The following is a 12,565-nucleotide window of genomic DNA, read 5'->3' as shown; positions in this document are numbered from 1 at the left end:
TCTATAGTAACTTCAGACTGGTTACTAGTAGGAATGATTGAGCGTTGAATGAACTCTAGCCATCCCCTAGCCACTGGTTTAAGGTCATGCCTTCTTAATTGAACCGGCTTGCCTCTTGAGTCAATTTTCTATTGAGCTCCTTCCTCACATATGTCTATGAAGACTTGGTCCAACCTTTGATCAAAGTTGACCCTTCTTGTGTAGGGGCGTGCGTTCTCTTCCATCATTGGCAAGTTGAACGCCAGCCTTACATTTTCCGGACTGAAATCTAAGTATTTCCCCCAAACCATGGTGAGCCAATGCTTTGGATTCAGGTTCACACTTTGATCATAGTTTCTAGTGATCCATGCGTTTGCATAGAACTCTTGAACCATTAGGATCCTGACTTGTTGAATGGGGTTGGTGAGAACTTCCCAACCTCTCCTTTGGATCTCAAGTCGGATCTCCGGATACTCATTCTTTTTGAGCTTGAAAGGAACCTTAGGAATCACTTTCTTCTTGGCCACAACTTCATAGAAGTGGTCTTGATAGACCTTTGAGATGAATCTCTCCATCTCCCATGACTCAGAGGTGGAAGCAATTGCCTTCCCTTTCCTCTTTCTAGAGGTTTCTCTGGCCTTAGGTGCCATTAATGGTTATGAAAAAACAAAAAGCTATGCTTTTACCACACCAAACATAAAATGTTTGCTCGTCCCCGAGCAAAAGAAGAAAGAGAAGAAAGAGAAGAAGAAGAGAAATGGAGGAGAGGGAGAGAGAGGTGTTTTCGGCCAAGGGGTGAAGATAGGGTTGTGTTGTGTCAAAATGAAGAAGGAATGAAGGGTTTATAGGAGTGGGGGGAGGGTTAAGTTTCGGCCATTAGGGTTGGGTTTGGGAGGGAAAATATTTTGAATTTTGAAGGTAGGTGGGGTTTTTGGGGAAGAGAGGATGGATGTGAGTGGTGAAGAGGTGATGGGGAAGAGTGATTGAGTTGATTGGTGAAGGATATTTGGGGAAGAGAGTTATGAAAAGGTGGAAAGGGAAAAGAAGGAGTGGTGGGGATCCTGTGGGGTCCACAGATCATGTGAGAATCCTGTGGGGTCCACAGATCCTGAGATGTCAAGGATTTTTCATCCCTGCACCCTTTAGACGTGTAAAATGCCCTATACATGCAATCCTGGCGTTTAACGCCAGACTGCTGCCTGTTTCTGGCGTTAAACGCCATTTCCATGCTCTGTTCTGGCGTTTAACGCCAGGTAGATGCTTGTTTCTGGCGTTAAACGCCAGACAGATGCTTGTTTCTGGCATTTAACACCAGCATGCCTCTCCTCCAGGGTGTGCTATTTTCAATGCTATTTTTTATTCTGTTTTTGATTTTTCAGTAGTTTTTGTGACTCCACATGATCATCAACCTAATAAAACACGAAATAACAAAAAAGAAAATAAAATAGATATGATTAAATAACATTGGTTGCCTCCCAACAAGCACTTTTTTAATGTCAATAGCTTGACAGTAAGCTCTCATGGAGCCTCACAGATAATTAGAGCAAGGTTGGAACCTCCCAACACCAAACTTAGAGTTTGAATGTAAGGGTTCAACACCAAACTTAGAGTTTGACTGTGGGGGCTTTGGTTGACTCTGCAGTGAGAGAAGCTTTTCATGCTTCCTCTCCATGGTTACAGAAGGAGATCCTTGAGTTTTAAACACAAGGTTGTCCTCATTCGGTTGAAGGATCAATTCTCCTCTGTCCACATCAATCACAGCTCTTGCTGTGGCTAGGAAGGGTCTTCCAAGGATAATGGATTCATCCTTATCCTTCCCATTGTCTAGGATTATGAAATCAGCAAGGATGTAAAGGCCTTTAACCTTTACTAGCACGTCCTCTACTTGTCCATAAGCCTGTTTTCTTGAGTTGTCTGCCATCTCTAATGAGATTATGGCAGCTTGCACCTCAAAGATTCCCAGTTTCTCCATTACAGAGAGTGGCATGAGGTTTATCCCTGACCCAAGGTCACATAGAGCCTTCTCAAAGGTCATGGTGCCTATGGTACAAGGTATTAAGAACTTTCAAGGATCCTGTTTCTTCTGAGGCAATGTCAGTTGATCCAAATCACTCAGTTCATTGATGAGCAAGGGAGGTTCATCTTCCCAAGTCTCATTACCAAATAATTTGGTATTTAGCTTCATGATTGCACCAAGGTACTTGGCAACTTGCTCTTCAGTGACATAGTCATTCTCTTCAGAAGAAGAATACTCATCAGAGCTCATGAATGGCATAAGGAGGTTCAATGTACTTGGCAACTTGCTCTTCAGTGACATATTCATTCTCTTCAGAAGAAGAATACTCATCAGAGCTCATGAATGGCATAAGGAGGTTCAATGGAATCTCTATGGTCTCTAGATGAGCTTCAGATTCCTTTGGAGCTCTCCCTCCCTTGTAGGTTCGGCCATGATGGTTAAATCAATGGCCTTGCACTCTCTTTTTGGATTCTCTTCTGTATTGCTTGGGAGAGTACTAGGAGGAGTTTCAGTGACTCTTTTACTCAGCTGGCCCACTTGTGCCTCCAAATTTCTAATAGAGGATCTTGTTTCGTTCATGAAACTTAAAGTGGCCTTAGATAGATCAGAGACTATATTTGCTAAGCTAGATGGATTTTGCTCAGAATTCTCTGTCTGTTGCTGAGTGGATGATGGAAAAGGCTTGCTATTGCTAAACCTGTTTCTTCCACCATTATTAAAGCTTTGTTGAGGCTTTTGTTGATCCTTCCATGAGAAATTTGGGTGATTTCTCTATGAGAGGTTATAGGTGTTTCCATAAGGTTCACCCATGTATTTCACCTCTGCTATTGCAGGGTTCTCAGGATCATAAGCTTCTTCTTCAGAAGGTGCCTCTTGAGTACTGTTGGATGCAGCTTGCATTCCATTCAGACTCTGAGAAATCATATTGACTTGCTGAGTCAATATTTTGTTCTGAGCCAATATGGCATTCAGAGCATCAATTTCAAGAACTCCCTTCCTCATAGGCGTCCCATTACTCACAGGATTCCTTTCAGAAGTGTACATGAACTAGTTATTTGCAACCATGTCAATGAGTTCTTGAGCTTCTACAAGCGTTTTCTTTAGGTGAACGGATCCACCTGTAGAATGGTCCAATGACATTTTTGATAATTCAGACAGACCATCATAGAATATATCCAGGATGGTCCATTCTGAAAGCATGTCAGAAGGACACTTTTTGGTCAGTTCCTTGTATCTCTCCCAAGCTTCATAGAGGGATTCACCTTCCTTTTGTCTGAAGGTTTGAACATCCACTCTAAGATTACTAAGCTTTTGAGGAGGAAAGAACTTGGCTAAGAAAGCCATGACCAGCTTATCCCAAGAGTTCAGGCTATCTTTAGGTTGAGAGTCCAACTATACTCTAGCTCTGTCTCTTACAGCAAACGGGAAAAGCATAAGCCTGTAGACCTCGGGATCAACCCCATTGGTCTTAACAGTATCACAGATCTGCAAGAATTCAGTTAAGAACTGAAAAGGATCTTCTGATGGAAGTCCATGGAACTTGCAGTTCTGTTGCATCAGAGAAATTAATTGAGGTTTAAGCTCAAAGTTGTTTGCTCCAATGGCAGGAATTGAGATGCTTCTTCCATGTAAATTGGAATTTGGTGCTGTAAAGTCACCAAGCATCTTCCTTGCATTGTTATTATTTTCGGCCATGTCTCCTTTTTTTTCGAAAATTTCTGTCAGATTTTCTCCAAAGAGTTGGGCTTTAGCTTCCCTTAGCTTCCTCTTCAGAGTCCTTTCAGGTTCAGGATCAGCTTCAACAAGAATGTTCTTATCCTTGTTCCTGCTCATATGAAAAAGAAGAAAACAGAAAATATGGAATCCTCTATGTCACAGTATAGAGATCCCTTTATGTGAGTAGAAGAGAAGAATAAAAGAAGGGGAAGAGAAAAACTTGAACACAGAGAGGAAGATGGTGTTCGAATTTTGGGTGAAAGAGAAGTGTTAGTAGATGAATAATTAAATAGAAAGATATGAGAGATGAGAATTTTCGAAAATAATTGAAAAGAAAAGAAAAATATTTTTGTTTTTAATTTAAATTTAAAATAAAATTCGAAAATTAGAAAAGGAATAAAATTAAATTAAAAAGGAATTTTGAAAAAGAGGAAGGTGATTTTCGAAAATTAGAGATAATTAGTTAGGTAGTTTTGAAAAATATATGATTGAAACAAAAAGATAGGATTGATTGAAAAAAAAGATTTGAAAATCAATTTAAAATGATAAAAGGTTAGAAAAGATTTTGAAATTGATTTTGAAAAAGATATGATTGAAAGATATGATTGAAAAATTTAATTTGAAAAAGATTTGAAAAAAAAATTAAACAGATTTGATTTTTGAAATTAAAGTTGATTACTTGACTAACAAGAAACTAGAAAGATATGATTCTAGAGTTTAAAGATTGAACCTTTCTTAATAGGCAAGTAACAACTTGAAAAATTTTTGAATCAATCACATTAATTGTTAGTAAAGATTTTGAAATTATGAAACAAAATAAGAAAAAGATTTTTGAGAATCAAATTGAAATTTTCAAAAATATAAAAGAAAAAGTGAAAAAGATTTGATTTTTGAAAAAAATTTGAAAGAGATAGAATTTTTAAATTGAAAATTTGATTTGACTCATAAGAAACAACTAAATTTTAAAAAGTTTTGAAAAAGTCAACTCAAATTTTCGAAAATTTATGAGTGAAAAAGGGAAAGATATTTTTTTATTTTTGAATTTTTAATGATGAAAGAGAAAAAAGGAAAAGATATCTTTTTGATGTTTTTCTCTCTTTTTTTTTATTAAACAGCAAGAATGAAACAAAACATGAAGAATTAAGATCAAAACCAAAAATGCATGCAAAAACACTATGAATGTCAAGATGAACACCAAGAACACTTTGAATGTCAAGATGAACACCAAGAACTTATTTTTGAAAAAAATTCAAGAAAAGAAAACATGCAAGACACCAAACTTAAATTTTTATTCTTTAGACATTAATAATTCAAGAATGCATATGAAAAACAAGGAAAGACACAAAACAACAAAATATGAAGATCAAACAAGAAGACTGGCCAAGAACAACTTGAAGATCATGAAGAATGCAATGCATGAAATTTTTGAAAATAATTTTTTGTAGAAAATTAAAAATATGCAATTGACACTAAACTTAAAACTCGACTCTAGACTCAAACAAGAAACACAAAAAATATTTTTGATTTTTATGATTTTATAAAATTTTTTTTTCGAAAATTATTGTGGGAAAAACGAAAAAGAAATTATATTTTTTTATATTATTTTCGAAAATAAGAAATAGAAAAGCTTAAAAATAAAATAAAATTACCTAATCTGAGCAACAATATGAACCGTCAGTTGTCCAAACTCGAACAATCCCCGGCAACGGCGCCAAAAACTTGGTGCACGAAATCGTGATTGTTCATTCGTTGGTAACGGCGCTAAAAACTTAATACGCACGTTCATAATTTTAGTTCTCTTCACAATTTCGATACAACTATTCCAGCAAGTGCACTGGGTCGTCCAAGTAATAAACCTTACGTGAGTAAGGGTCGATCCCACGGAGATTGTCGGCTTGAAGCAAGCTATGGTCACCTTGAAAATCTCAGTCAGGCGGATTCAAATAGTTATGGTGAATTGATAATTAAAAGATAAATAAAACATAAACTAGGATAGAGATACTTATGTAATTCATTGGTGAGAATTTCAGATAAGCGTATAGAGATGCCTTTCGTTCCTCTGAACCTCTGCTTTCCTGCTGTCTTCATCCAATCATTCCTACTCCTTTCCATGGCAAGCTTTATGTAGGGCATCACCGTTGTCAATGGCTACATCCCATCCTCTCTGTGAAAATGGTCCAATGCGCTGTCACTGCATGGCTAATCATCTCTCGGTTCTCGATCATACTGGAATAGGATTTACTATCCTTTTGCGTCTGTCACTACGCCCAGCATTCGCGAGTTTGAAGCTCGTCACAGCCATCCCTTCCCAGATCCTACTCGGAATACCACAGACAAGGTTTAGACTTTCCGGATCTCAAGAATGGCCGTCCATGGGTTCTAACTTATACCACGAAGATTCTAATATCTCAGACTCGGTCCTCTATATTAGATATCTAAGAGATACTCATTCTAGCTTGTTTGCATGTAGAACGGAAGTGTTTGTCAGGCACGCGTTCATAGGTAAGAATGATGATGAGCGTCACATAATCATCACATTCATCATGTTCTTGGGTGCGAATGGATATCTTAGAGAAGGAATAAGCTTGAATTGAATAGAAAAACAGTAGTACTTTGTATTAATTCATGAGGAACAACAGAGCTCCACACCTTAATCTATGGAGTGTAGAAACTCTACCGTGAAAAATACATAAGTGATAAGGTCCAGGCATGGCCGAGAGGCTAGCCCCCAAAACGTGATCAAAGGATCAAAAGATAATCCAAAAGATGTTCCAAAGATGTAAATACAATAGTAAAAAGTCCTATTTATACTAAACTAGTTACTAGGGTTTGCAGAAATGAGTAAATGATGCAGAAATCCACTTCTGGGGCCCACTTGGTGTGTGCTTAGGCTGAGCATTGAGCTTTACACGTGTAGAGGCTTCTCTTGGAGTTGAACGCCAGTTTGTAACCTGTTTTTGGCGTTTAACTTCACTTTGCAACCTGTTTCTGGCGTTTTACTCCAGAATGCAGCATGGAACTGGCGTTGAACGCCAGTTTGCATCATCTAAACTCGGGCAAAGTATGGACTATTATATATTACTGGAAATTTCTGGATATCTACTTTCCAACGCAATTGAGAGCACGCCATTTGGAGTTCTGAAGCTCCAGAAAATCTACTTTGAGTGCAGGGAGGTCAAAATCCAACAGCATTTGCAGTCCTTCTTCAACCTCAATCTGATTTTTGCTCAAGTCCCTCAATTTCAGCAAAAAAATACCTGAAATCACAGAAAAACACAGAAACTCATAGTAAAGTCCAGAAATGTGATTTTTAATTAAAAACTAATAAAAATATACTAAAAACTAACTAAATCATACTAAAAACTATGTAAAAATAATGCCAAAAAGCGTATAAATTATCCGCTCATCAGTCCCCTACTGGCGCCAAACGCCAGTTGGGCGTTTAGCACCTAGGGAGGGTGCTACCAGCATTTTCTGTTTTTGCTCCAAACTCTACCGAATTGCTTTGAATTTCACCTAAAATCATAAAAATACTAAAACAACTAAAAGTAGCGTCCAAAAGGGATTTTTGCACTAAAATCAAGTAAAACTAAATAAAATCTAACTAAAAATAATTGGAAAATGATAGGAAAAATGGTATAAGATACTCACGCATCACGCCACTCTATTTTTCAGCCCCTAATTCATTAATTAACTAATCCAATCATTCATTGAAGTCACATTCTATTTTCAGATTGCAAACACCTATGCTCACTTCTAAACTTCCTCAACCTGACCCAATTAAGGCTTACGCTTATCCTATGACTGAATTACAATTTAGGATCTTAGAGTATCTCTATATTTAAATCAACATCTCATTAAAGTCCTCATTCTTAATAATCACACTACCTAGAACCTCAACAATAGATCATAAAAATTTCCACTTATTATAAATAAAATTAAATTCCACTCAATGCCAAATTTAAGTCTAATACATGCCCTACCTACCTCAACACTTAACAAATCGTCATTTACCCAATGTAACATCAATCACGTTAAGAGGGGTTTGGGGCTTTGAGAGACAACCATGACGAATGACTCCACATACGACAACGAGGGACAGTGGGCTGGTGACTGATGAGCAGAAGAAAGGGGATGATGACAGATGATGCTTCGATGACCATGAGGAAGAAGCTGGTGACTTGTGAATGACGAGAGGGGTTGGAGCATGACTAGAGGTGGCGTGTGCATGACGGGGAGGAGGGTGTGTGGCTGGGAGAAAGGGAATGGGGATTTTGGCACCAAGGGATATCTTCATTCATTTCTCCTAAGAGAAGTACGACGAGTGAGGGAATGGCCAACTTAGGGGGAATTGGGGAATTTGGGGGAGGAAATACGTCGTTTGGGAAGGGTTTCAAAAAAAATTTGAAAACTATACTCTATGATTGATAAACCCCGATTTCGTGATTTATCTTGTGCTTATTTTAGGATATTTTACCACCTTTTCCCACATTTATTCAATGAAATAGCATGGTTTTGTAATTCTCCCTTGAATTTTGCTTAAGTGTAAAAACATGCTTTTTAGACCTTAAATTGGTGATTTTGATTCACTTTAATTCCATTCGATGCCTTGATGTGTTTGTTGAGTGATTTCAGATCTATAAGGCAAGTATTGGATGGAAGAAATGAGGAGAAAAGCATACAAATGGGAGAATGCATGAAGAAACAAAGATTGGGAATGCACCAATGGGCGCGCACGCGTACAAGGCGCGCACGCACAGAAGTGGTTTTACATAGAGGCGTACACGCGCACATGCCGCGTCCGCACGGATGAAGAAATAGCCAAATCGACGCGCACGCGCACATGGCACGTACGTGCCGATACTCTCACATGGCCCACTTAAAGGCAAAACGCTAGGGGCGATTTCTGAGCTGCCCAGGCCCAAATCCAACTTGTTTCTGAGTGTATTTCATGCAGAATTGAAGTCCAAGCAAAGGGAGAGCAATTAGTTTAGTAAACATGAGCCTTTAGTTAGTTTTCTAGAGAGAGAATCTCCCTCTTCTCTCTAGAATTAGGTTAGGATTAGGTTAGATTATCTTAGATCTATGTTTAATTACTTGATCTCATCTTTTTTCTTTTATTATTTCTCATCTCTACATCTTTATTCTCTTATTTGTGATGTTAATTTCTCCTTTTGCTCTCTTTTGTGATGATGAACTCATGTTGGAATTGGTTTACATTTAATGCAATTTGATGTTGATGTTTCCTTCTATTGATGAATTGAGTTGTGAATTTATTTTTCTTGCAATTAGTATTTGGTAGATTTTATTATTCTTGCAATTTATGATGTTTATTTCTATTGCACTCTATGTGTTTGATGAAATGCTCTCCTTAGTTTTTGAGTAGTTTTGTCAACTCTTGGTCTAAGCTAAGGGAATTGGGTAAATTTGAGTTATTGGGTATAATGGATTTGGTGATTTGAGAACTCTTGGTGATCAATTTGATACCCATTGACGCTAACCCACTACTAAGCTAATTAGTAGGTAGGTTGGGACTTAAGGGTTGATGTGATCAAACCTATTTGACGTACTTCAAGCTTAGGAGTAGATGTTACGTACTTAAAGCTTTTGGGAAGTAGACTTAATGGGTTGGCCTCTCACGATTATCAATATTTTGTTTGTTGACAAGGATGGTGATCTCAATTACCCAAGTCTTAGCCAAGAGTTCTTTATCTTGTTTTTTTTACTTACTTGCTTAATCTACTTTTCTTGCCCTCTTATGAACCCAAAAACCCCCTTACCCCTTTATAGCCAATAATTGAGTACTTCATTGTATCCTAGGGAGACGATCCGGAGTCCAAATACTTCGGTAAATTCTTATTAGGGGTTCGTTATTCGTGACACAAAACCCATATTTTAATTTGATTGGGAGGATTGTTTGTTGGTTTGGAGCTATGCTCACAACGAATTGATTCCCTTCTTTAGGAAGAAAATCTAGACCGACAACGATTCTTGCTATCAATGATCACCCTCCAAAATCGTGCCAAAAGTACTCTATGGTCACCTTTTTTCGAAAATTGTGACCATCGACCTCTTTAGGTCACCACCTAAAACAGTGACCATAGATACTTTTAGGTCACTCTCTAAAACCGTGACCATAGACCCTTTTAGAATAACCTTTCGTAAAACTGTGACCATAGACTTTTTAGGTCATACCTCAAAACCGTGATCATAGATGTCTTTTGGAGAGTGACAATTTTAGGTCACTCCCAAAACCGTGACCATTTTAGGTCACCTGCAACATGGTGATCACAGACCTCTTTAGGTCACCCCCCAAAATCGTAACTATATACTCTTTTAGGTCATCTTTTTTTGAATAACTGTGACCATAGACCATTTAAGGTCATCCCCCAAAACCATGACCATAGACTCCTTTAGGTCACCCCAAAAAATCGCAACCATAGACCCCTTTAAGTCACCCTTTTTTAAAAAACCGTGACCATAGACCTTTTTTGGAAATTCCAAAAATTCGTGACTATAGACTCTTTTAGGTCACCCTTGTAAACCGTGACTATAGATCCTTTTAGGCCACCCTTTTTTTAAAAACCGTAACTATAATTTTTTTGTTACGGTTTTTTTACCATAACAAAAAAAACTGTGGCCATAGACCCAAAATGTTGTAGTGTTAATGGGTAACCATTCTCTTTATCTTAGGAGTTTGTTAAAATCTATCTTTTAGTGAAGGTACAGATAGTAGAAAATATTTGGGGAGACAGTTACTTGTTTGGACAAGTAGGGCTGGATTCTTTTTATCGTGTCCGACCTCTTTTAAAGAGATCGGGTAAACAGCAGAGACCATCTCTTTTAGTTGGGTCTTTTATCCTTATTGAACCTGACTTTATATTTTGAGTCAGAGTATAAACAGATAATAACTACTTTTTATTAAAGACACTGTTAAAAAATAAAATTGGAGACCAAACTCATATTTTATAATAATTATTCTTTTTCCCTCTGTTATCAAAATTGGTTAATCCACAAAAGTAGATTTACCTGTCATTGTTCTCTATTAAAACACCCTACTTAAATCCAACTACAGTTGGAAGTAACCAGGAAAGTCCATATTTATAGTGGACAATGGTCCCCATTAGAACAAATAGTCAACTTGACATTTGACATCAACCAAAAAGACAAGAGAGGCGTAACATAAACACCAATACTCGATAGAAAGAAAACGATGCTTCGTCTCTCCATCTTGGAATCTATATCGAAGCATCCCCAAATTACTTTCCTCACTTCAGTCTTTCCCATATTTATACGCCTCTCACTCCCACTTTCCACTCAACAAAACAAAACAACCAATTCAATTCCCCTTTTCTTAGACTCCTCCTTTCGGCAATCATTCAAATTATTAAACCCTTCTTAGTTCTATGCAATCCTTCAAATTATTAAACCCTTCTTAGTTCTATGCAATCCTTTAATTCTGCCCTTGGACTTAATTAGAACTTAGAGAAGTATGCAAGCCTTTGACTCCAATATGAGCATCAGTGATCATTTGCAACCCCAACGAACTAATAATATAAAACCAAACTATGTTTCAAGCCACCCCAACAATATTCAAATCCCTCAAACTCAAGCCTCTTTCTCTATGCCTCCAACATCCTCAAACTTAAGCAACCGCAAGCCCTTCTTGAAGAAAATCTCAATCCCTTCAACAAGACCAGCCCTCACAATGACCTTCACACAACAAAATGAAAGAACAACCGCTAATTGCAGCAACCAAAGTTTCTCGGAAAATTGTTACCCGAACGAGGATAAGCATTATAGAGGCGTTAGGAGACGACCATGGGGGAAGTTCGCCGCAGAGATTCGCGACCCAAATCGGAAAGGATCCAGGGTGTGGCTCGGAACATTTGACACAGCCATAGAAGCTGCAAGAGCATACGATAGAGCTGCTTTCAAGATGAGAGGAAGCAAAGCTATACTGAACTTCCCTCTTGAAGTTGGAGAATACTCTGAAGAATGTTCAGTTTCTTGCTCAATAATGAAGGTTGGTGAGAAGAGGAGAAGAGAAAATGATGAAGAGGGTAGTGAAAATGTTGTGGAGAGTAACAATAAGAAGCAAGTGAAGAAAGAGGAGTGCTTTACGGCATGTCCTTTGACACCATCGTGTTGGAAAGGGTTTTGGGACACCGAAGTTATGGGAACAATCTTTAGCGTTCCTCCTTTGTCACCTTTATCTCCACTCATGGTTGTTTGAGTATTGAGACTTTGGTTTCCTTTCTTACTTGTTAGAACTTAGAAAATGAAGAGTAATCCAAAGATAGTTGGTTAACAAAATATGCTATTTAAATATCTTCATTTGATATTCACTGGGGTGTATAATTTACAGTAATAAAAGCTTCATAAATAACGTTTGCACCATTTTGTATAGGAAAGTTTTATTTTTGTCCTCAATGTTGGGGTAAGACTTATTTGTGTTTCTAACATTTAAATCGTCCTATTTGTATTCTTAACATTTGTAAAAGTGATTCAATATTATCATGTCGTCAATTGTACTAACAGATCAGATTGTATTTTTCAACTATTTTCACTTGAACGTATTCATTCTCAATTAGATCTCATTTGAATGTGTTCGATTTTAATATTGTACTCACTATTTGTGTTAAAGTTCAATTTTATCCCTAAAAAAGTGAATTATAGGTAAATATTGCACGGATTAGTTTCAATTTTTGATAAACTATTATCCGAAGTGGATTATCGGTTTTGTCCCAGACATTTGTAGTCTAATTTTAAGATGAGATTTTTAGAAATCTAACTAAAGCTCATGATGTGTAATTGATGGCAGGATAACATTAAATCACTTTTACAAACGTT

The 12,565-nt window shown here is 37.4% G+C and overlaps 1 protein-coding gene and 1 non-coding gene across 2 annotated transcripts; both read left to right on the top strand.

The window, feature by feature from the left end:
• Positions 1-3,190: 3,190 nt before the first annotated feature.
• On the top strand, positions 3,191-3,298 carry LOC148574209 (small nucleolar RNA R71). Its single transcript, XR_015905758.1, has one exon. It is a non-coding gene; the product is annotated as a small nucleolar RNA R71 (small nucleolar RNA).
• A 7,715-nt stretch (positions 3,299-11,013) lies between these two features.
• Positions 11,014-12,112, top strand: LOC107625337 (Integrase-type DNA-binding superfamily protein). Its single transcript, XM_088506317.1, has one exon. The coding sequence runs from the start codon at positions 11,205-11,207 to the stop codon at positions 11,946-11,948; it is 744 nt and encodes a 247-aa protein (XP_088362443.1). The 5' UTR covers positions 11,014-11,204; the 3' UTR covers positions 11,949-12,112.
• Positions 12,113-12,565: the final 453 nt, after the last annotated feature.

This window comes from Arachis ipaensis, chromosome B2 (genome assembly GCF_059453495.1).
Source record: "Arachis ipaensis isolate K30076 ecotype BB chromosome B2, ASM5945349v1, whole genome shotgun sequence".
Lineage (NCBI taxonomy): Eukaryota > Viridiplantae > Streptophyta > Magnoliopsida > Fabales > Fabaceae > Arachis > Arachis ipaensis.
Note: the sequence above shows the minus strand (reverse complement) of the source record. Positions and strands in the feature narration are given on the sequence as shown.

Bases quoted from the DNA above. Each gene is read 5' to 3' on its own strand.
- LOC107625337 (XM_088506317.1), top strand. From the start codon at position 11,205: ATGCAAGCCTTTGACTCCAATATGAGCATCAGTGATCATTTGCAACCC.